This window comes from Mesoplodon bidens, assembly GCF_964165515.1.
Source record: "Mesoplodon bidens genome assembly, chromosome: 2".
In the NCBI taxonomy this organism is placed as follows: Eukaryota; Metazoa; Chordata; class Mammalia; order Artiodactyla; family Ziphiidae; genus Mesoplodon; species Mesoplodon bidens.
In genome coordinates, this window is record NC_138177.1 from 89117692 (window position 1) to 89142866 (window position 25175).

The following is a 25175-nucleotide window of genomic DNA, read 5'->3' on the forward strand; positions in this document are numbered from 1 at the left end:
TGGAGAGGGGAGCCCCTACCTGACCTGTCTATCTGCCCTCGGACCCAACAGAAGCCAGGACCTCCACAGTATCTGGATGGCTTGGGGCAATTTCTAAACGCTTTTCATGTCTGTTTTCCTTTTTTTATTTTTATTTTTTTGCGGTACGCAGGCCTCTTACTGTTGTGGCCTCTCCCATTGCGGAGCACAGGCTCCAGACGCGCAGGCTCAGCAGCCATGGCTCACGGGCCCAGCCGCTCCGCGGCATGTGGGATCTTCCCGGACTGGGGCACGAACCCGTGTCCCCTGCATCGGCAGGCGGACTCTCAACCACTGCGCCACCAGGGAAGCCCCATGTCTGTTTCCCTTTTACTGTTTGTTCCTCAATGCAGGGACTAGGGCTTGGGCCCAGCATAGGGTTTTAGAGTCAGAAAGACCCAGGTCTAAGTCTGACTCCCTCTTTAAATAGCTGAGAAGGCTTAGGCAGGTGATAGTGCCTGTTTTATGGGCCTCTGTTTTCTCATCTGAAAAATGGGAATAATAATAGAGTCTCCCTCCAAAAATGATTGTGAGGACCAAATGTACAGTCTCAAGTAATGCCTGGCGCATAGGGGCATTTAATCCTGACAAAATGTCTCTGACCTGGTCAGGACAGAGGTGGGTTTTGGGTTTTTTTTGGGGGGGGTTGTTTTTTTTGGTGGGGGAAGGAATTGCTATCCACATTTAGAAAGAGTAAACTAAGACCCAAAGGTGAAATAACTCACTCAAAGTACCGGAGCCAGCCAGCTGGGGCAGAGGGGTTACTAAAACACAGATCGTCTGACATGGGGCCACAGCGCCCTCCTAGCACCATCTCCTGACTCAGCTGGTCTGCCGCTATACTCCTCAGACCACTTTCCCTTTGGACCTTTGCTGCTGAGGTGGACCCAAGTGACTTCACTCCAACCAGAGGAGGGAGGCAAGGAGAGAAGTAGAGAATCTACTCCCCCTGTGGGCACAAGCCCCAAGTGGTCCTGGCCCAGTTGCCCCTTGCTGCATGCCTATAAGAGAGTCTGTTCCTTGTGTGTACAGTAAAGTGATGGGCTTAGGGTCCATCCAGCTCTAATATTTCAGTCCTAACATCTAGGACAGAGGCCCACCATCTCAGCAGCTTCCCAGGGCGTGTCTGAGCACCAGGAGTCACTGCCCAGCTGAGAAGGCGTTGGCAAGCTTGGAGGCTGGCAGAGTGATGGGCTAGGGGAAGAGGAGGAGGGAGATGGTAGTAGAGCCCTTGGGCTTTGGGTCCTGTACACGAATGCAGGACCAGGAGGACTGCCTGGTCGCTATTATGTGCATTCCAGGGGAGATTACAGTCCCTCAGTCCACACAACATAGGTAAAGCCATGTTTGGCCCACCAAGAAAGCCCCGAGCCCAGACCTTAAGGAGCCAAGAGCCCCTTGTCATTCATGCGGAGGTGACACCCTCCCACCCCCTCCCCCTCGCTGTACACTCAACAGCTGTAACGTGTGTGGGCTCCCTGAGGGTACGACACACAGCCACTCATCCATCAAACCCTGAGCACCTACTGTGGGCCAGGCCTGGTACTGGGTGGTGGGGAGCCACGGGGAGCAATAGCAGACAAGGTCCCAGCTCTCGTGGAGCTGACATTCTAGTTGGAGAGATGGACATTGGTCAAATGACCCCATAAATAGATGCTAAGTTGCAAAAGTGACAAGGGCTGGGAAAGCCAGGTACCTAATGCTGGGAGAGCCTGTGATAGGGGGATTTGAGCGAGTCAGGAGGTCAGGAAAGGCTTCCAGAGGAAGGGATCTTTGAGCTGCCCTCGCTAAAGGGAAGGAAGAGCATTCAGGCAGAGGGAACAGTGTGTGCAGAGGCCCTGAGGGGGGACGGAGGAGGACACCCTCCTCACACGGGGAGCTATGTGTGTAGGGAAGCGGTGAGGACAAGGCAGGAGTGGCACAGGCGAGGCTGGGAGAGTCAGAGGAGTCACAGCAAAGGACCGTAAGGATCTTTGTCTTGATCCTAAAAAAGCACTTAACCAGGGAAAGCATGAAGGGGTGTGAAGGAGGAGCGAAACAATCGGATGGGCATTTCTTAAAGAAACCAGTGGATGCAGCAGATCTGCGAGGAAGCACATCCTGAGATTCAGGTGGGAGGTCATGGTGGCGTTGCCTAAGGTCAGGGTGGTGAAGACAGAGAGGGTATAGCAGGAAAAAACAAGTCTACCTTAGTGACGGACTGCAGATGGGGGGCGCTGGAAGGGGAGATGCCAGGGTGATGGCCACAGCTCTGGCCTGCAAACCTGAGTGGGTGGATGTGGAAACAGCGGAAGAGGGGCCGGTGTCGATGGGGTTAGAACAGGGAAGATCAAAGCATCCCTTCTAGAAATGCTGAGTTTAATGCGTCCTTAAGATATCTACAAGGAGATGTCAAGCCGGTAGTTAGACAAATGAGTTTGGAATTTCGAGGAGAGCGCTGAGCTGGAGGTATAATGTGTGCGTAGCAGGTGTACAGGCAGTGATTGCCCTGAGGCTGTGGGTAGAGTGAGAAGAGGCAGGAGCCTGGGGCCAAGTCAACATCTGCAAGTTTAAAGCAGGGAAGAGGATCTTACAGGGTGGGAGAGGAGCAACAGCAGTGGAGGCCGGAGGAAAAGCAGGAGAGGGCTGGATCACGGAGGCCATGGGAAGAAAGCCCGCCGGGGAGGAGCGGGGACCCCTGCTATGGAGTGAAAGATGCTACAGCCACAGGTCATGGGTGAGCTTAGTTGGAGCTGTACAGGGAGCAATGGGGCCAGAAGACAGAGAGGACTGAGGAGAGTTGAGAAGCAGAGGGGAAGAAATGGTGGACACTCTGGAGAAGCTAGGCTTGGAATGAAAGGGCAGTATCGGGGGAAGGCTACGAAATCTGGAGCGTTGCTTTTTGATTTGTTGCCTCGTCTTTGTTTTTAATGCAGTGACTTGATGATACCTAAAGGTGATGGAGGGCAGGAGACCTAGAGGAGGGAAGACGAGCTGTCTACCATAGGGAACCCTTGAGCTGCTCACCTGGGAGACGAGAGAAGGAGGACGGGATGGGACAGCTGTGGGCAGGGCTGTATACATATTCTGTTTCTGTCTCCGCCATCTAAGGGAGTTTTCGTCTTGGTGGCTTCTGTTTTCCCCATAAAGCAGGAGGCAAAATCATCTGTCGGGGGTAAAGTGTACTGAGAGGAGAGGTCAGAAGGTTCAGACAGTGGAAAGGGTTGAAAATGTTCCCCATGGAACACAGGAGAGAAAGATGGCCAGAGAAATGGCACAGGGTCATCCCACACTGTTGAGGGCCCGTTGCTCTTGCAGTGTCACCTTCTTTACAAAAATGGTACAGACCTGCATCTCCTCATCTAAAAGCCTTGGGACCAGACTGGTTTTGGAAACCAGGCTTTGTTTCCAATTTTATTGTAGAAAGGTAATATGGTGTATATGCCACATAATTACATAACACCCCCCCATGGGGTCTGGGGCAGCAGCCTGTAATCAGACACATTAGTATTTCTGCAACAGAATATGAATATTCACACCAAGTGAATCGATGAAGACTATAAATAGTCTCACATCTGTTCAGGTCATTTTGTCACCAAATGAGTTCTGGGAGAAAGAAAAAAATTTTCTTTTTGTTTTTCAGGGCTATTTGGATTTTGGCATTGTGCATAAAGAAATAGGCACCTATACATGCTCCTAATAGAAATCTGGAGATTATTTTAAAAGGGAGAACAAAATAATCATAGTTCCACTAGGAAAGGACTTCTGTACCTCCCTTCTCCTGGGTGGGTTTTTGTGTTTTTTTTTTTTGTTTTTTTTTTTTCTTTTTGCGGTATGCGGGCCTCTCACTGTTGCGGCCTCTCCCGTTGCGGAGCACAGGCTCCGGATGCGCAGGCCCAGCGGCCATGGCTCACGGGCCCAGCCGCTCCGCGGCATATGGGATCCTCCCAGACCGGGGCACGAACCCGTATCCCCTGCATTGGCAGGCGGACTCTCAACCACTGCGCCACCAGGGAGGCCCTTTTGTGTTTTTTTAAATGATCCTCTCAGAAGGTTCCAGAAATGGGTGGATTACTTATGTCTGGAAGGCGTGCTAGTATTCACTGAAGTTCACGGATGTCAGTCATGACAGTCCTACCAATCCGCTGGAACCTCAGGCTAGAAACCTGGACCTAGTGGGAGGGCTCTGGGTAGTTTGGAGAGTTCCAACTAGGAGGAAGCATAAGATTTTGTAAGAGAAGACCGGTTGAGGGCTTCCCTGGTGGTGCAGTGGTTGAGAATCTGCCTGCTAATGCAGGGGACATGGGTTCGAGCCCTGGTCTGGGAGGATCCCACATGTCGCGGAGCAACTAGGCCCGTGAGTCACAACTGCTGAGCCTGCGTGTCTGGAGCCTGTGCTCTGCAACAAGAGAAGCCGCGATAGTGAGAGGCCCGCGCACCGCGATGAAGAGTGGCCCCTGCTCGCCACAACTAGAGAAAGCCCTCGCACAGAAACAAAGACGCAACACCGCAAAAATAAATAAATTAATTAATAAACTCTACCTTAAAAAAAAAGTTTCAGAAAAAAAAGAGAGGACCAGTTGAAACGGACATAGCGCTGGCAACATCGTTTGCATGTTGAAACATCTTTAATGGTTCCCCACTGCCTGCTGGAAAATCTTTTTCCATTCTGTGTTCTGAACATCCTAACCACTCTTCAAAAGCACTGTGGGTTATACTTCTGGCCTTTGCCCAGGCTATTCCCTCTGCCTGGAATTCCCTTCCACCTACTCACTTTCTGGTGAACTCCTATTTATTTCTCAAAACCCAGCACAAATATCACCTGCTCTTTGAAGCTTTTCCTGACTGCCTCTGGCAGAGCTACTCGTGGTCCCTGGACTCTCGCAGTTCTTGTCCATACCCGCATTTCAGGTTTATGTGTCTGTCTTCCTTTCCACACTTGGTGCTTGTTAGGGGTGGAGCACATCTCCTGTTCATCTTTGTGCCAGTGCCTGGCACATAGGAGAGAAGGAAAGAGTGGGGGGCAAGAGAGAGACAGACAAAGGCTGACCTGTGTCCTCGAGGTGAGCTGATCAGGAAGGAACGCACCAGGGGCTATGAAGTTGTATAAGCCTTTTTGTGCTAAGATGCAGTCTTCTTGGACAGGAAGATCCTTAGGACTTTAAACCTCTACTTTCTAAAAGAAGTCTATTTTAATGCTAGCTTCCTTTCCATCTCCTTTCTTTCTCTTCTCTCTCTCTCTCATTTTGAAGTAATTATTTCCTTTTTGATATATGTCAGTCATTACCAAAGTTTTTACAAAAAGGTCTGGGCCATTTATGAGACTCAAACACATGTCATCATTAGGATTTTCACCACTTCCTAAGCCTAAAACTAAGATGTGGATAAATTCCTAGGCCCAGGCACCATCAGGGCCAATTTCATAAATGGAGGCGGCCAATTTCATAAATGGAGGCGGCCACTTCAGGGAGGACACCATAATCCCAAACTGTGCCATCAGAGCTGACCCTATTGCATGCGGGGTTTCTCAGAGGACAGGGTAGGATTGTCTTACATGCAATGATTTTGGACGGAAACAAAAACTGTTTTTTGTTTGTATGTTAAGATGGTATTTAATTGCTGTTATTTTTCCATTTTTAAGAATTGTAAAACATTGATTACAAAAGTGGAGAGGATAGTGATATGAACCCCCGTGTACCCATCACCCAGCTTCAACAATTATCAACACATGGCTAATCTTGCTTCCTCTATATCCCCACCCTTCCCCCCGCCCACCTCTAGATTATTTTGGAGTAAGTTGATGGATCCAGATCTGACATTAGTAAGCCCCCTGGAAAGCAGCTGAGAGGGCCAAAGCTTGGCCTTTGTGTGAGTGGTCCCTGGGCATCCCCCCTTCCAGCCTGCAGCGTGGAGGGGCACTCTTGCCGGCGGAGAGGACCAGGAGCCCAGTGCACATCTTGGGGTAAAGAGATCAGGCACCTTCAGGACTGAATTGTCGGAAGCCATCCTGGAGCCATTGCACCATGACAAAGTCATGAGCAACGGAAGGCGAAACTGCAAGGCAGCGCCGTGCCAGGAAGGTGGACTACAGCTCCGTTGTTATGTTTTATGATAATAAATTTACATACAGGGGCAATTTTGGGGGGATGTTGCTCCACGTGAAAGAAAAATTCCTCTAGGACTCCCCCTCCTGAAACTACCACAGAGTGGGAAGCACCCACTAAAGCCCCGGGGAAATGGGTAAAGAATTAAGAGCCTGGAACTAAGGGGATGTTTTTATGAAAAACACCCTCTAGTATGGAGTTATGGCCATGGGCCGGAGTTCCTGATGACGACATAGGAAATTTATGGTTCTATTATAAAGGAAGATTAATTATAGAAAAACAAATGACTAGAGCAGAATTCGTTGCCAGGATAGGGAGAAAACACTGTCTCAGTTAAAGGAAACAACGAGAAAGAGCATGCAGGTACATTGTAAATATTTTCATGGAACCATTGTAAAAGGTTGCTCATGCAAGAAGAAAAATAGGAACAAATAGCTTTAACTTTTACAATTGAAATAATCATATAACTGCTTGACTTGGTGACTAAGAAACAACCTGTGATTAATGGGAACTTGGGGAAATATTTTAATAGGACATTTAGAAACTAGGGGATATTTGTTTTAAAAAATCTTTATAGAATATTTTGAGGTTTGATTGTGCTAAGGTTGTTTGGCCACGTACCTGGTAATGTAATCAACTACAATATATAAACCTGTGATTGTAACAAAAAAAGAAGAATCAAGAAGAAGAATCAAGAATAAAGACATGAGAGAAAGAAACATGCAATGCTGAAGTAATAGAATTATTTCCTTCGCCGACGCTATCCATCCCTCGGGTATCCCTGGACTCGCTGGAGCTGGACTCCGGCACTGAATGCCTGTGTTCCTTGAATTTAAAGGGGCTCTTTGAGGATTTCATGGATGATAGTGCCTGATCTCAACAAGGTCCTGGTCACAGTGTCAACAGGGGATGAACCCAAGACCAGACCTCAGGAAACCCAGTGTCCTTTCTGGACATCAGGATGTGACTGCAAGAAGAGAGGTGGGAAACGGGCTTTCCCCACTGAAAACAAGGCTCAAACCTGCCTCAGGGTGCCCACTCTGAAACAGAGCAACGGCTTCCTGCCATTCCCTTGGCACACGGCTGAGTCACTTCCTCACACGGGGAGCAAGGTGTTCCACGGCATTTGACTCAGCAGCATGAAGATGCTTTTTGAATCGACAAGCAGCTGCTGAGCCCTAGCCCGGGCTGGTGCATGAGAGGAGCACACGCCGCCCTTGCTTCTCAACGCAGACGGGCCCGCAGACACCAGATGGCACTGGGGCACCTGGTTCCTACCGCCCAAGGGCAGTGTCACCTTCACGACGGAGAAGAAAAATAGCTAATGCTCACCATGCACTCCCTGCACCCCAAGACAGTCCTATATGCTCTCCTGACGATGCGGTGGGGGAGCTGCCGTGGTTCACCCCATCTTGCAGCTGAGGAAACTGAGGCCCCAAGAGGCCAAGGAACTTGCCGTCCCACGACTGAGTGATGAGCTGGGATCTGAGCCAGACTGTCCGGCTCCAGAGCCCACCTCTGGGAACAAGGCTGGGCTGCTCTCACCACCCTGCTCAGAAGCCTTACGCTAGTTGCGGGGGTCACGGAGTTCCTCCACTAACCACTACACCTGGGCCTTTGCAGGGACCCCACTTCTCCTCTCTGAGGGTGAACGCACAGCCCTGCCCCTGCAGCCTGTCCTCACTGGGCAGGACCACTCGCTCGTCTAGACCCCAGAGGCCACAAAGAAGATGCCCGCAGCTCCCCCATGGCTCAGGTTGTGCCAGGCCCCGCCCCTGAAAAACTGGTGCGGCTTCCATCTTACTGATTATAGGTAATGCGGTTACGTGGTTTAAAACTCAAAAGGCATAAAAGGGTCTCCTTTTTCTCACCCCTGTATTCCAGATACTCAGTTCCTCTTCCCTAGATGTAACCACAGTACCAGTCTCTTGCCTACCCTTCCAGTGATATTTTATGTGTATACCAGCAATATAGATATATGCACGCACACACACACGTCACACACATGCATATCTACGTGTGTGTGTATTCCTCCCTGTTTCTTCCCTACTGTTCACCGGAGATGTCGCCCCCAGCCTTAACACTTCCTCATCCTGCTGAGTTGGGAACCCAAAGGGTTCCGGGGCTCCTGGTAAGCTGCCCCCACTGCCCCTGCCCACTCATAGCCTCGTCCCCACAGTTGGCTTAAGGGACCACCAGGCCAGGTCCTCGGTCCCAGGGCCCAGTTTAGCTCCGCTGCTGTAAGATGTCCACGACTCCAGGGTCATCCTTCATCTGGCCTTCATCCCGAGAGGGCCAGGTCTGTCCCCTGCTCTGACTCAAGCCTCTGCACCACCGCCCACAACAGCCTGCACCCTACCACTGGGCCCTGTTATCAGCACGATCCCCCATTACTACAACACATCTCTGGATGTTCTCTTCACCTTCTTGCTGTGACTCAGCAGCTCTCCATCCTGGCTACACATTAGAATCACCTGGGGAGCTCTGATGCTCTACTGCCATCTGGACACCACAGCCAGCGATCCTGATTAACGAGTCCGATTGCTGGCTTCTGATTAGTCGAGGGTGGGCCTGAGCACTGGTAGTTCTTCCTGGTTGTTACAGCTCCCAGGGGAGCCTGATGTGCAGGGAAGGGCTGAGCAAGGGGCCCTGAGTCCGAGGCGGACCCTGCAGCCTCTCAGGGGGAAGGCTGTTCTCTTGCACACTTAGGAGCACTGGGCCTGAGTGGACAAAGTGCCGGCCGCTCTCCCGGCCGCTCCCCACGTTCCACTGCACGCTGTCGCTCTTCCCAACACTACTGCTGCTGTCATCTGAGGGATTTCAATATCTCCATCAATGTCCCCTCCAACAATCTGCCTCTGGGTCCCTTTTCTTCCTCCCTTCTGAGACAGGAGCAAGGGGGGCAGGGCACAACCTTTAGAAGAATGACAGAGCTGTTGAGGATATGAAAAAAACTGGTTAGAACGGATTAGGCCCAAGATGGCAGAAGATTCGACTTCCAGTGGACTTTAAGCCTCATGATACATTCATGTAATAGATTAGCTACATACACACCCACAGGCGCCAGGACAGTTCCCAGGTCAAGCATAAAAGGCCAAAAGGTGGGTGATGGCCCAGTTCCTGGGAATTCCCGCCCCTTTCCCAAAATAGTTGGAATAATCCTCCCACACGTTAGCCTATGAAATTACCCAGCCCATAAAAACTACCCACCCCACCCCTCGGGGCCTCCTGAGCCCCGCTGTGTATCTCAGTAAACCTGCTTTTACTTTACGATGGCTCGCTCTTGAATTCTTTCCTGCGTGAAGTCAAGGACCCTCCCTTGGCAGCCCATCCCCGGGACTCACCGGAGACCTGGGCCATGACCATCCTCTCAGGCCCCATTTTCCTACAACACTTCCAGTACTCTTTGTCTTCCCCCACTCCTATGGTCATGCCATGGCCTTTGTCACAACTACTAGCTGTGCTCCAATTAAACCTCAGTTTTTAAGGGTCCCATACGCCAAAGCACCCCATCTTTCCAGCTAACCTCTAGTATCTAAACTCTAAAAATTCTTCAGCCCTGCTGGGGCCTCCAATCCTTTGGCCTACCTCCATTTCACTGCCCCTCACCCTGTTTGTATCCTAACTTTCCTTCATCACTGGCTTAGTCAATGTCCATCCTTCTCATCACTCCTCGCTTACACTCTCATCTCCCCTGCCATCTCTCCATTGTCATCGCTCGATAAGCTCCTGACCCTGGGGATGACCAACCCCCCCATCTACTCTGGGCCGGCCCCCAAGCAGCAAGCATAGCTGGACACAGCGCACACCCTGGGCCCAGAACACATGGGACCTTGAACTAATTATTTAACTTCTCTGTGCTTCAGTTTCCCCATGTGGAAAACGGTGATAATAATAATACTTCTAGAATTGTCATGAGTTTAAATGACTTAATATACGTAAGGTGCCTCACATAGTAAGCAATGACTGCTGGAAAACATGTGATTGTTCTAAGTGTCTCACTGACTGTGAGAACAGCCTGCTTTCAGAGATGATAAAATATGAAGAACTGTCCACCGTGGAACTGGAACCACGCTGGCTGCCTTCCCTGCTCCCCCGACCCCTGACCTCCAGCTCCTGTCCCCTCCACCCCCGTGTGCATGCATCCCCATCTCGTACACAATTACGTCACACTCACCCCTCCTTAGGCCTCCAACCCCTCCCCCACCATCCCTACTCTCATCTGATGACCTTGCTGCCTACTTCACAGCGAAAAATGACCCAATGAGAAGAGAGCTCCCACAGTGAGAATATCCTTGCCACCGCTTCTCAGCTGCCAGCGTCTGTGCCACAGGCTGGCCCATCCCTCCTGCTCCTACGGGGACAGTGTGTGATCCAAGCTAAGACCAACTCCTCCACCTGGGCACTGGGTCCCATCTCTCCTGCTTATTCAAGGACTTTGCTTCCCTCCTCTCCTATAGCATCAATTTCCCTCTCTTTTTTGCATTTTTTTAAAAAGTGTACAGTTCAGTGGTTTTTAGTATATCACAGAGTTGCACAACGTTCCCACAATCAATTTTGGAACATCTTCATCACCCCAAAACGAAAGCCCATACTGTTAACAGTTACTCCCCATTTCTCCCCCAATCTCCCCACAAGCGACCACTAATCTGTTTTCTGTCTCTACAGAATCACCTATTCTGGACATTTTATATGAACAGAATCACACAATATGTGGTCTTTTGTGACGGGCTTCTTTCCCTCAGCATAATGTCTTCAAGGATGAATTCATCCATATTGTAGCACATACTTCATTCCTTTGTATGGCCAGCTAATATTCCATCGTATGAACATACTACCTTTTATTTTTCCATTCATCAGTTGATGGACATTTGAGATGTGTCTACTTTTGGCTATTATGAACAATGCTGCTATGAACACTTGCGCACAAATTTTTGAACATGTGTTTTCAGTTCTCTTGGATATGCGCCTAGGAGTGGAGTTGCTGGGTCATCCAGTAACTTTGTGTAACCTTTTGAGGAACTGCGAGACTGTTCCAAAGCGGCTGCACCATTTTACATTCCCACCAGCAATGTATGATGGATTATTTTTATCATCATATGAAATTCTTAAATAACACCTTTGATCCCATGGTCCTCTCTGGTTACCACCCCATTTCCTTTTCCTCTGCTCCCATAACAGCAAAACTCCTGAAACTCAGTGGTCTTTGTTACTTGCCTCAAGTTCCTCCCCTCCCATTTTCCCTTGAACCCACTGTTACTAGACTTTGTCCCCAGCATGCCACCAAAACAGCTCTTGTTGAGGTGCCAGTGACCCCGCCCTGCTGCCAAGCACATTGGCCATTTCTCAGTCCTCATCACTGACCTCTCGGCAGCTTTGGACTTGGCTGACCATTCCCTCCTTCTTAGAGCACTTTCTCCACTTGGCCTCTGGGAGGGACCTCTCTATCTCTCTCATTTCTCCTCCACCCTCATTGACGATCTCTCCCCCAACCTCTAAACACTGGGACCCCAGTGTTCAGTGTTTAGTCCTCTTCTCTATGTTCACTATGTGACTGTAACCAGTCCACGACTTTAAATTCTCAGACTCCCAAATTTATACTTCTACGCGACCTCCAGACTCATCTATCCAACCACCTACTCAGCTTCTCCACTTGGCTATCTCTTAGAGGTTTGAGACCCGCCATGTTCAAAACAGTACTCTCGGTGTTCCTCACCAAACCTGTTTCCCCCAACCACATCCTTCCGGTTGCTCAGGCAAAAGGCCTTGCAGTCATCCTTGTCACCCTCTCTCTCACATCTCACATCCAATCCAGCAGCAAATCCTGTTGACTCTGCTTTCTGAATATAGCCTCAATCTGACCACTTCTCATCACTTCCATTGACATCACCTGGGCTCCAGCCAGTCACCTCCCACCTGGATGAATTCTAGCACCTGGGTGGAGGCTTCTCCCTCGTCTACCCTTGCTCCCTCAGATTCTCAATGGCAACCAGAGTGATCATCAGAAGACGGAAGTCAGATCATGTCACTCCTCTGCTCAGAACTGTCCAATGGCTCCCATTTCACCCCAAGGAAACACCAGAGTCCTTACCTGGCCTACAGGACCCTCCTGGTCTGGCTCCCCATTGGCCCCGTGGCCACAGGTCCTATCTTTCTCCCCTCCCACTCCAGCCACAACAGCCTCTTTGAGAATGACAGACACGTACAAACTTAAGGGCTCTTCATTTATTGTTCTCTCCGTTTAGAACGGGATGTGCTACTTCCAAATACCCACATGGCCTGCCCCCTCCCCTCCATCGAGTCTTCACTCAAATATCACTTTCTCGGGGAGGCCTTCCTTGAGCACACTAGCTAAGCAACACTCTCCCCAGCGCCCCGAATCCTTCTTTCTCTGCTTTATTTTTCTCCTTAGCAACACCATCCAACAACTCCTTTGTCTTACATTATCTGTCTCCTTTTACTAAAATATAAGCTCCAACAGGGCCAGGAAGTTTATCTGCTTTGTTCACTGCTGGATCCCAGAACCCACAACAGTGCCAGAACATAACAGGAATTCAATGAACCTTTATTGAATGAATAAATAAATAAATGATGGTCATTCAGGTTGTTTTCACTCTTTTGCTACTAAAACAAATGCTGCAATGACCAATATTATGCACAGATCATTTTGTTTGTGGGTGAGTACATCTGTAGGACAAATACCTAGAAGTGGAATTGCTGGGCCAAGGGACGTGAACAGTTGTAATTGTGATAAATATTCCCTGGAAGTTTTGGCGGTTACAAAATCTACCATCATCCATTTTATATTGAGCAAATCACATGGTTAGTTGTATGGTATCCCGTAGTGACTCGGGTTTTTAACTGGATGGAAAGAATAATCCAGAAAGAAGTAGCCCAAGGAATTGAAGAAGTTCGTTAGCCATTAACATGAGCTACTGTCCCGTCAAAAGTGCTAGTGGGTCATCATGGTATCCTGGCCACACTGCACTCATCACACTTAATAACTGCTTGAAGGCATGGACTGAGAGCCCAGCTCCTCTAGCTTGGATTATTTCTGATGTGGGAAGACTTTATAGCAGGGGGCATCTTCCTGGTTATTCAGCATAGCCATGGAGAGCCTAGGCTTCTTTCAGGTGGATTCTGAGATGCCCTGGCCAAAAATCTGCTTGGACTGTCCCATGGCTGCCAAATGGCATGACCCCTGGTGATGTTATTTACATTGTGGTCGATATGAATGGAGCAGTGCACAGGCTGGGCAGCTGTGTGCAGTGACCCTGGCACTCTACAGCACTACACTAGAGCCAGGACTTGAAATGGCTCCCGGGTTCCTCATATCTCACCAATCCCATGCTGAAACAGTCCCAGCTCTCCAACAGTAGCTTGCCATGTATGGACAGTCAGACGTCTGTGTCTGAGAGTGGGTCCACACTTTTTGCAGATGACTTGTAAGGATTTATAAACAGGAACTTCACCCCAGCCATCACTACTGGGCCTCACCTGCCTAAAATGGTGACACAGGCTGTGAAGGAGATCCCTGAGGGAGGCGTTTGGCCTCTGAAGCCCTCAAGCCTCCCCTTCCCTGCTCAATACATCCCTCCAGGGTCAAGGGCAGGAGCTACCCCATGGCACTGCTCAGTGGGCAAGGTCTCAAGATGGGCCCCATAGGCTCTATCCCTACTTGAAGGTCACAAGAGCTAGATGGACCAGGGACCAAACCTGCTGGTTCTTGGTGACCTGGCTCCTCTAGGGCCTTCTGGATTTGATTTAAGTTTCACCTCATGAAGACTTGGGGCCTCTGCAAATGCTAAAGTGGAACCACACTGTTTCCTGAACATCCAGGAAAAGCTTAGGGAAAGGAGTGCCCCTGTTATTCAAAGTGTACATCAACCTTTTTGCATCCACCTGATTGGCAAAAATTGCAGTGTGATACATGTGGAGCAACTGGGACTCTCATATACAACTGGTGGGAGTGTTAATATCGATAGATGCAACCACTTTGGAGAGCAACTCGGCCAACACCTAGTAAAACTGAAGACACATATACCCTTTAAGATGGCAATTCCACTCCAAAACATATACGCCCAAGAGAAACGTGTGCACATGAAGACCTGTGTCATAATGTTCATTAGCATTATTAGCAATGGTGAGAACTGGACGCAACTTAAATGACCATCAACTAGAGAATGAATAAATATATTTTAGTTTAGTGCCACAGTGGAATACAATACAGCCATGAAAATGGATGCACTAGAGCTCCATATATCAATATAGCTAAAATCTCAAAAAAGAGTGTTTAGCAAAAATAAAAGCAAGTTGAAGAAGGTTGCATATGATACAAAAAAGATTAAAAGTACGCACATAATGCTATACCTTGTTTAAGTATACACATATATGTATTACAACATTTAAAAAATGTATGAGCAGGTTAAACCCCAAATTCAAGATAGTGGTTATTTTAGGGAAGGGAAGAGAATGGGATGAGGGCCGGCTACACAGGCACTTTTATGACACCTGTAATATTTTATTTCTTAAGAATGTTTATTATATTATTATATGTGTGTTTATATGTCTGAGATGTTTCACTTAAAAAAATGTTTTAAAGAGTGCCTCAGTCAGAAGGGGAACAGTATTGTGTGTGCTGGGACTGGCAACTGATCTTATGAATCGGTTCCACTGGCTTCTGAGTTAAGTACCAGGCTCTCTTAGCACCACCCAAGGGACCATTTGGAGACCTGTGTGAATCTCCATGTTTATCAACATCTCCAGAGTATATAATTTTCTCATAAAGCTCAATAAAGTATAACAGAAAGACTCAAGTGAACACATTAGACTGATCACGGTTCTAGAAATACAGTTGAATTCATTCATAAAAACCATCGGCTTTCGTCTCACAGCTGTTTTCCCCCAAAGAAACCAGGTTTGCATTTTTCTCTTCTTTGTCAGACATCACATGTTCACAACAACCCTGCCCCAGCCAAATGGCTCGGTAGTCACACTCATGCCTCGGGAGATTCACTAAGTGCCCCATAGAGCGGACCTCCGTGCTTGTTCACGTAGAAACCTCGGATGTTACATCCAAGAACGCTGAGGGCCCATTATGCTCTGTCCAGTGGATATGGAGGGGTCTGTGCCCTGCCCATTGCTACCCACCTACCCCGCCCCCAAACATCAGGAGCTGTTTGCAGCTGCGGAGCAAGGGAATTAGGAGGGAACGGGGATTTCAAACCCCACTAGATCTGGATTCTTCTCCCTGTGCCATTTGTATGAACTTTCTGTGTAAGCATTAATGCGTGTGTGTATGTGCGTATGGGTGTGTGTGTGTGCGTGCACACGTGAGTGAGATGGCACTACTGAGGGACAGTGCTGAGGGCCTTAAGCTGGCCTGGCAGGGTTCTGACCCTGTGCCTGTGGACTGGAGCCTCACTAGGCCCCTGATGTTGCTTACTGATCATCTGGCATCTGGAGGTGGACTTCCCAGCCTGCCTGCTGGGGCGACTAATGTACTTTGCTTAGGGTTACATTGAAGGGCATGCCGTTTCTGCATCTGAAATTCCCTTATTCCTCAGTGGACTGGCTCATGCCAGCTGTGCCCAGTGGTCTGGAGGGCAACAGAGAGGCAGGACCACCTGGTGGGCAGAGGCCACGCTTAGGGAACTGGCTGTTTCCATTTTCCTAAGGAGTATAGGTGTCCACCTTCAGGACTCCATGCACCATGGTCCTGCTCATCCCTCACTGGGCTACTAGGAGAGATGTGGATAGCTTTGGTAAGGGTAAAATCTCTATCCACGTGGTCTTTTATCTTTAATAAGATAGTAACCTCATTCCCCTGATTGGGGTACAAGTTGGGATTCCCAGGGAGCTTTCTTCTCTTAGGCATCTCCTTGGTTCCTGCGGTCACAGATCCACTCAATGAAACGCGCCCCGACCCCCACACCCGAGCCCAAACTGACTTCACACCATGGCCCCAAGCACGCCCAGTGCTTTTCCACACTCTTGCTCATACAGTTCCTTTGACTGCAACGTCCTACTGCCGCCCACTGAAACCCTATCTGCTCCCTGAGGCTCGTTTCAGACCTCGTCTCCTCCCTGAAGCTTCTTCTGATTTCACCCATACTGATGTGGTGTCCCTGCCCTGTCCCTCTCCTTGGGACCACGGGGGCAGGGCCCACGCCCGCTTCCCTGGTGCCTCCCTCTGGTGCCCACCACAGTGCCCGCCACACAGCACGTCCTCAGGCAGTGTTAAACCGCGTGAAGCAGACGAGGCCCAGAAGAGCTGTCCATGTTCCTGGGGAGCCTGAGACCCTTACCTTGGGAGTGAACATGTGTAGGATGCCGTCGACGGCCCCCCGCAGCAGCAGCCCCCGGACCAGGAAGCAGGCCAGCACCACGTAGGGAAAGAGGGAGCTGAAATACATCACCTGCAGAGAGGACAGGGACCCACTGTGGGCCAGAGCCCCTCCTGCAGCTGGCATCCGCCTCCCTGCTCGCAGCTGGGGTACACGCGCCTCCTCTGATGGCAGCAGAAAGCAGAGCCCCGGGACCCCTGGGCACGGGGCCAAACCCACTGCACGTTTGGCATCGAGCCAAGGCAGAAGCAGCCACACAGACAAGCTGGAGTCAGCATGGCTGTGCCTGAGGCTTGTTTTCTCCTTTCAAGGGCTGGTGGGGCTGGGCTCGCAGCCTCCGCACCCCCAAGGGCCGCCAAGGGGGCGAGGAACCCTTTTCTCTCCCCTCTTCATTTTTTCATATCTCATGCCTGCTTTTCTGTCCCTGACTCCAGTGGACCCCCTAAGGATCTCCCCTGTCCTTAGAGCTCCTTTGACAGAAGGCATCCAGGAGGTTATAGGCACGACTCCCAAGCAAAAGCATCAGAAGAAGGTCCTGCCTCTTGTGATTATAAATTAAATGCTACTTTCTAGCACATGCATTTCTTGAACATTTCTATATCTCCATGGGCCTGGCACAGAGCCTCCCACAAAGGAGATGCTTACAAAAAGTTTGCTGCACTGAAACAAACCAAGAAGGCTGCTCAGGGAGAATGGTGTAAAGGTTAAAAGCACGCATGTCCAGAGCTAGACCACCTGAGTTCTGATCCTGACTACCATTTTCCAACCACATGACCCTGAGCTATTTATTTAACTTCGGGGTGCCTCCATTTCCTCATCTATAAAGTGGGTAAAATAACTCCTAACTCCTAAGATTGTTGTGGCCCAAACTGCACTCATACATGTGGCAGTGCCTGATCAGTGCCACAAAGTGCCAGCTACTATTTTGGCCTTTGGAGACAGAAGAAGTGGTGGCTGAGACCACGCTACCTTTCCAGGGCTTAGCTTCCCTGCTCATCAAATCCACCAAAGAGCCTGGAGCCTCAGACAGACAGACAGCCAGGATTCTAGTTCCAGCCCTGGGGCTGACTGGCTGCCTGATCTCAGGTGAGATATTTACTCCCTCCTCTGGAACCTCAGTTTCTTCATCTGTAAAATGGGCGGATTGGGCTATAGGATCTCTAATATCTTTTCCAGCCCTGGCAGTCCATGAATACTGACACATGACAAAGAAGAAAGTGCCCTTATGTGAAGGGAATCTGACCTACTGGGAGAAGCTGTGTGGGGGGCTTGGCTGGTCTGCACCCTCAGAGGCCCCCAAAGCCCCCTTCACTCACAGCACCCACCCGTTCACAGAGCTCATTAGTTGTAGATACACTGAGCTGTTGGTTTTCACCAAAAATTGCTGAGCAGGCTCTTCTAGGGCTCTTGCTAGGGAAGCTGAAGGGCTAGGGTCTAGCCGAATGTCCTAAGGGCTCAGTACTCCCGGTTTTCCTTCCCTTTAAAGTCTGCGGGAGCAACCCAGAGTTATGTGAGCATGGAGGCAGCTGGGGTCAAGGCAGTGACTTTCCACAGGCCCATCCCTGGCGGGCTGTCCACAGGGAACAATACTGTGGCTATGATGCTCCCATCACCTCCTCAGGGGCCTGTGTCCTCATCCTGAGCCATCCAGAGGCCAAGCCCACCCAAAGAACCCTGCAGGGGCGACCCAGAGTTCTCCACCCCTGCCTTCCACACTTTTCTGTGGCACCCCCTCCCCCGTGTAAGTGTGGGTGCTCCCCCCCCACCGCTCACCTTCCCCGAGGACTGGATGCCCTTGACGACGGCCATGCCCACGATGCTCCAGGCCACGAGGAGGCACAGGGTCATCTTCCAGTTGAGGCCCCCACTCTCTGAGATGGAGTTGGAGATGTCCAATGCCTCTCGGTACCAGAAGTAGGTAGTGGCCGAGCTCTTCTCACACTCTGGCTCTACCACTGAAACGGCAGCAAAGGCCACAGGGCCTCCCTTGGTGGAGGGGCCTGTGGGACCACCTCCTCCACTTGACCCCCACCCAGGGCAGCTGAGCATGGGCAGCAGGGAAGAATGATATTGTTCTGGGTTAGGCAGGATCTGGCAGACCCTGAGGACTCCTGGGCTCCTAAGGGGCCTGGGAGGCTTCAGGATACACTGATCTGACTGAATTCCCACTCATGTCATCCCCCTGCCCACATCCATCCATGGAGGGCAGGAAGGATTAGGCAGAACTGGCCTCAAGTTCCTTGGGAAGGGTTCTGAGCGAGGAGCTGGAGACCTGCATTCTCATCCTCGATCCTTGGTTAAGTCAGTGGTGTGACCATGGGAAAGTTGTTTCTGGGCCTCAGTTTACCCATCTGTGGGTGGGATATGTCAGCCAGCCCTTTAGGGGACTGGCATGCAAATTAAGGTTGTTTCCAGATAGGATGGTATTAGAGTAACATAGGGTAGTTAATCATAACTAAACAAAAGTCACAATCTCCAGAGTTATATCTACACTCACTATTTCATTCAATCCCTGTAAGAACTATGTGGGACAGGCTGGCAAGAGATCACCAGAAGGGGAAATGAGGATCAGAGAGGGTAGGTGGCTTATCCAAGGTGGCACAGCAAGTCAATGAAATCCCAAATCTGTGCCTTAGCCTCTTAGCCTCCTTCAGCTCCTTCCTGGGACAGAGCTGGCTGGAATCCCCACGTGGTTTCCTCAGAAGACCCATACTTGCCTGCCACGGTCCCATTCCTGGCGACAGGGCACTCACTCCAGGGCAGCGGGTACTGGAAGGACTTGAAGAAATAGAAGATGCTCCACCCGATGATCACATTATAGTACAGCCCAACGAAGAGGCAGACCTGCAGACGGGGGTCCATGGGGGTCACAGAGGCTACAGGCAACTCCACCCGCACCCCCCTCCCCATGCACAGCCTTGGAGGAGGAGGAGGAGGGATGGGATGACGGGACAGTGGCAGCTGAGGGCCTGTTCCTAATCCTCCACTCATCTGCTATTTGGGGAATCCACAGAGGAATGTTTCAGATATTAAAGTTCTCTCCTTTACGCAGTAAACTCTTAAAATGTTAATCCTCTCCAGTTTGAAATTCTTCTAAGATGCTTGAAGCACTTCCCCATCATTTCCTGATGACTCAGGATTACAATTCCAGAGCTGCCCTCCAGGGCTATGGAGGCATGTACAGCTACTGCCGCTACAGTAAATGGCCCCAGACTGCTGCGCTTTTTGAGGTTTTGTAAGTGCTTCTTATTGGTTTCCCACGTCTTTCCTTCTCTCGGGATGCTACTTTCTCTTTGGTACTGTCAGCAGTCTGCCTCTAGAAAGACATCACTTCTCGTTCTTGGAAACATGATAACCAACCTTGGTAGAATTGTATTTAAAATAGGAGCACATGGATTCTGACTGAGGGTTCAAGGGGTTTCTTTGAAAGCAATGCGTTTACATGCAGAGATTTGCTGCATCCACTTTGGATGTCAAGAGATCCCTTCTATCTCCAGGGGCCCAACTATATGATGCATCAGTGACACTGCTGGGCAGTGTGAGAGCTGAGAGCCCCTTGCTTTATTAATTTCACCTAAGCCCGGGTATGCACAAGCAGACACTCCTACAGCACACCTTACGTGGAATACAGAAGGAGAGACACCCACTACCTTTACTTGGATGCTTTTAGTCCAAGGGGCAGACGACTCACACTCATGCATATACACCCGGCCAGCCCCAGTAGAGGTTGCTGTATTCAGCCATGTCAACCTGTGTAGAGGTGATCTCTCCCAGGCGCTGAGTGAGGCAGGTTTGGACTGGCCCTGCTGCCGGGGCTGACAGATCCTCAGTCCCTTCCAGAAGCAGATTCCAGTTTTTATCCCAGGTGTGAGCATGGGCACCTGTGGGCTTTGCCCTTAAGGGAGGCTCGGTTTCCTCACCTAGAGAGCTAAGCAGGGCCTCGTCTGCTGCCCTGTGGATCAGCCTGGAGCTCTCATGGAGTTCCCCATCCAGGCCAGTGGGGTCTCCCTGTCTCCCATTGTTCCAAAGCCTCACCCCCTCCTGGGTGAGCCCCAGGCTCCTGAGTCCTTCTCCTGTCCGCTCATGCGCACAGCAAACTGGCAAGGAGACGCCATACCCCCAGGGCTGCCTTTCCTCGTGCCACCCACTTACCCAAATAAAATACTCTTTAACCCAGGAAAAGGACAGGCCTCCCTCACAGAGAGCTGATGGGCTGGTGGGCAGAAAGGGGAATCTGGGATGGTCCACATGTCCCCAGAGAACTCTGGCGGAGATGTCCCAGGCCTTTCCTCCTTCATAATAATCCCAAATATTAGACCATCAGAGAGTGGTGCCAACTTTCGGTTTAGGAAGTATGTGGCCCTGAGACACCAGCTGGATGCAATTCTCATGATGAGGGTCTCCCTCCCCTGCCCTTACCCCCGCCCAGGACTCTGGTCTGTAAACCGTGTGCCCAAGAGCAGCCCCTCTGCCTCCTGGCTAGTGCCCGCCAGCAGCCCCCAACTCACTATGCAGCTGGAGAAGCCGATGCCGCCCAGGCGGGGGCACACGTAGTGCCACACGCCAATGCTGCCACGGCGGATCCTCTGGCCCACAGCCAGCTCCAGGAAGAAGAGCGGGATCCCAATGACGATCAGTAGCACCAGGTAGGGCACCAGGTAGGCACCTGGGGAGGAGGGAGGGAGGTCGGAGGGTGTCTGAAGCACAGCAGCAGGGTAAGGGGGTGGGGGGTAGCCAGGCCCTACAGCGTCGGCCACATCTCCAATCATCCTCAAACCGTCACCAGTCCCTGTGCTCCTCCAGGAATGGTCTGGCTCACACGTGCGACCTACCACACACTGGCCGCCCAGACCTCCTTCTAGCCCTTGACCCGAAACGCTAAAGGAGGATCCAGATGTATGTCAATGCCTCCCACTCACAAGACTAGACTCAGAGACAGACACAGCCACCTCCTGACATACTCTGTGGTCACCTGTCCCCCCAACATGTGCCCAAACTGCCAATGAGTCCAGGGGGTCGGGCATCTCTGGGGCGCACGACCCGCCACTTGGCAACAGTCAGCTGTTATCTACTCTGTACCAGGTGTGTGCAGTGGGGATATCAGGGCAACAGAAGGCACAGATGCTATCCCAAGAGAGCTGCGGGACCCTCAGGTTCACACGAGCAATGTCAGTGCATGCACACACATCACGCACAGCCAACTGAGCACATGTGTCCTGAGGGAGGGGTGTGAATCCCATGGAGCTAATCAGGAGAGGCTTCCAGGCGAGCTACCTCCCACACCTCATATAACAGCATCTAATACATTAAATACACAGGTGCACAGGGTCACATGCACACGTAAATTCCACTTGTCACTAACAACCTGCTGTATCACGATCCTCAAAGGAGGAGGGCCTGAAGGACCCCTGGCTCTGTCTTTTAACCTAGTTCTGTCTCTTGGTCTCCGGCTCAGGGACGCAGAAGAGGAGAGAAGTGATCTGCAGGAAAGGACAGGGACACATCTTCCTGCACATGTTGCCCGACCTGGGGACTTGTGGGTGAAATACAAAACCCGGGAGGCTGTGTGACGTGTCTATACATGTCTCGCTTCTTGCAAACCCCAAGGTTATTCCCGGGCCTTGAAAGACCATCTCGATCTCAGCCTGTTGAGATGCACACTGAGTGGGGGTTAAGATCCAGACCACGGAGCCAGACCTCCTGGGCCTGAATCCTGGCTCTGCCACTTACTAGCTGTGTGACTTTGGGCAAATTGCTTGATCTCTCTGTGCGACTGTTCTGCCATCTATGTAAAGAGGATGAAAATATTAAGTAGAATCATATGAAATTGCTGATATTTGATCACTTTTGACTTATGAAAATGGCCATTTCATATGCTTCAACTGTATACCTACTGCACAGGGCTGTTGTGAGGATTAAATGAGTGACTTACCCATACTACGCATCTGATGACCATTTGCCTCCTTCTCATAAAAATAAAGAGGAAAAAAAAAGCAAGCTGAGAGGATGCAGAATAAACTGTCAACATCTGGCAGAGCTAGGCAGAGTTCCAGAGTTTCCATCCAAAATTAAGTAATTTTGACTGGATCACCCAGGGCTCAAAACCAGAGTTTTGACTCTCAGACCAACCATCTCCTTCCTGTGATAATTTGCCTCCTTCCAAAAAACATTTAAGATGACTTACTGTAAAAACAATAAAATATTGGAGAGTTAAAGGTAGAGATAAAGAGGGATTCCAGGAGTCAGAAAGGATGGGAAAATGAAGGTAGGAACATGGGATGGGGAGCTCAGAGTCCTGAGACCCGACAACGATTTTCTTCCGGGAGTTGTTCGTGATGTCTGGTGCCGTGGCAACTGTCTGGTGACACTGGAAACTAACAGACTTTGGCAAGAACGCTGCCCAGGGGAGCGGGGGTACGGGCAGAATGTGTGGTGGAGAGAAGGACTCTGTGATTCAGCATCAGTGCTCAGGCAGACTGATTATCTCGGCCACAAAGGACAAGGCTGGAGGTTGCCAGCCGGAGTCCCCAAATGCAACGTGTCCTCCAAAGTTGTTTCGGGTACTCTTGAGCTCTTAACATCTCACAGCACTTAAGGGAACCACACACTTCCATTTGTATCTTTGCTTTGGGCTGGCCTTATATAAACTCAGTGACCTGGGCCTGGCCATGCCATACAGACTGAAAGCTCTGATTGGCAGTTATTTATTGGGGGAGAAAAAAAAGATCCTTCAAAGCATGGGGGGAATAGACTGTGCCCTGGTGGCAAGCTGGAAGTTTCTGGCCTAAGTCAGGTGGGCATTCTCACTCCCTGCCCTTCCCTAGAAACTGCAAAGGAGGGGAAGCCTCCAGCCAGACTCTGCCTTCTGGACCAGGGAGAGTGTCCCAGAGAGGAGGGAGGGTCCCTGAATAGGGCTCCATCACTGGGAGGAGAGTCCCATGGGGCAGCGAGGGAGGCAGCAGGGTTCAAAGGCCCGCAAAGCGGCAGCCACACCTTCAGGCTGGAGTGTGCAGTCCTAGGGCACAGGGACTCGGGGGCATGAAAGCTCTCTTCTGACTCAACTCACTTTCCCAGGACCAGAGGTCTGAGCTTGGAAGCGTCATTTTTTTCAGTCCATGTTTGCCTTGCTTATTTTTGGTTAGTTTCCCCCTGGTTTCAAAGCAAGTTGCCTTTGGAACTTTCTAGCCTGCATTCAGGTGCTGGGGGATAAGGCTTGGGGGCTTCTACCCTCCCTGGGAGCTAGAAGTATTGAGTAGAAGGGGTTTGATACCTCGGGCAGGATCCTCTGGGGGGATTGAAACTCAGGGGGCAGTGTGAGGACCCTTCCTACCTGGGAGGCTGCGGGTATACTGATTAAGTGCTCAGGCTCTGGGGCCAAGCTGTCCAGGTTTGAATCCTGACTTTATCACTAGCTGTGTGACTTGAGCAAGTGATCTAACCTCTCTGTGCCTGTTTTGCAGTTTCTAAAGTGAGGATGAGAATAGTTCTTCCTCACATAGGCTTTTTGGGAGGATATGATGATTGAACCATATGAAATTGGTGCTTTGGCTGTTCCAAGACACTCACATATCAGCAGTTTCATGTATTTCAGCCTAATATCCAGGAAGTGCTCACAACAGTGCCCAGCAGTTATACGCATTTAGTAACAGTGGCCAATAGTTACCGTGTCAGATACAGTGGTAAGCATTCTACGTGTAAAGCTCATTTAATTCTCCCAACTATCCTGTGAGGCAGGAACTACTATTATTCCCATTTTACAAATGCAGAACAGCAAGGCATAGAGAAATTAAGCAACTTGCACAGGGTCTCAGTGGCTACACTGGGATTTGAACCCAGGCTGTCTAGGGCCAGAGCCCACATTCTTATCATCATGCCTACAGCCTCTTGAGAGCTGTTAGCTGTTAGCTATTCCTGGGGAGTCTCACTCTGGAGTTCTGAGCTCCATCCTACGAGGGCTCTGGTTCTGCCTCACAAAGGGGTGTTTCTTTTCTCCCCTCAGCCCAGCCCATTTGCAGGGCACCCCCAGGGCAAGCAGGGCTGCCTCTTACCTCCTCCATTTTTCTGGCACAGGTAGGGGAACCTCCAGATGTTGCCAAGGCCCACGGAGAAGCCGATCTGGGCCAAGATGTACTGCAGCTTGCTGTTCCAGGCCGGCCGGTCCTCCACATCCGCCACCTTCTGCTTGCTGCCTGCTTCTCCGGCCACATTCAGGATGCTCTGCTTATAGTCCACAGGCTCCTCAAGGGCCAGCAGGTCGGCCACCGACTCCGTGACATGCTCATTACTGTGCTCGCGCTGGGTCACCTTGCTGTTCTTCGGCATTGGGCCACCTGGGCGAAGCAGCCCTGCTCCCCAGCACGCAGAGAAGGTGGGACTCGGCCGCTGTCAGCTCCTTCTCATCCAGGGACCCTCTGAAACCAGATGAGCAGGAGAGGATGAGCCGACCACACCAGAGAGGTGGGGAGCCCAAGTGGACACGACCCAATCAATTCATCAACTCCCCGTCATTCACTCAGAAGCTGGTCAGTGGCCTTGAACATCGAGCTCGATTTCCTCCCCATTGAGGTGCCCGCTGAGGAGCTCGAGGTCTGCACACTCAGTTTCCCCACTGGCCTTCTTATCTGAGCATCATCAGAAAGGCAAGCCTAATGGGACGAAAGAAGCAACACCATACACCAAACCCAAATAAAGGGTCGTCCATGACAACATTGACCCCTTTCATAACCAC

At 50.6% G+C, this 25175-nt stretch overlaps 1 protein-coding gene across 1 annotated transcript in view; it reads right to left on the reverse strand.

The window, feature by feature from the left end:
• Window positions 1-24850, reverse strand: part of SLC6A17 (solute carrier family 6 member 17) — a 36253-nt gene extending 11403 nt beyond the window's left edge. Inside the window, exons 1-5 of the mRNA XM_081255284.1 lie at window positions 24496-24850; window positions 20956-21113; window positions 19165-19291; window positions 18221-18402; window positions 16409-16519 (exon numbers count right to left, since the gene is read on the reverse strand). Coding sequence (XP_081111410.1) covers window positions 16409-16519; window positions 18221-18402; window positions 19165-19291; window positions 20956-21113; window positions 24496-24769 — 852 coding nt within the window. The 5' untranslated portion in view covers window positions 24770-24850. The remainder of the gene's footprint in view (window positions 1-16408; window positions 16520-18220; window positions 18403-19164; window positions 19292-20955; window positions 21114-24495) is intronic.
• Window positions 24851-25175: the final 325 nt, after the last annotated feature.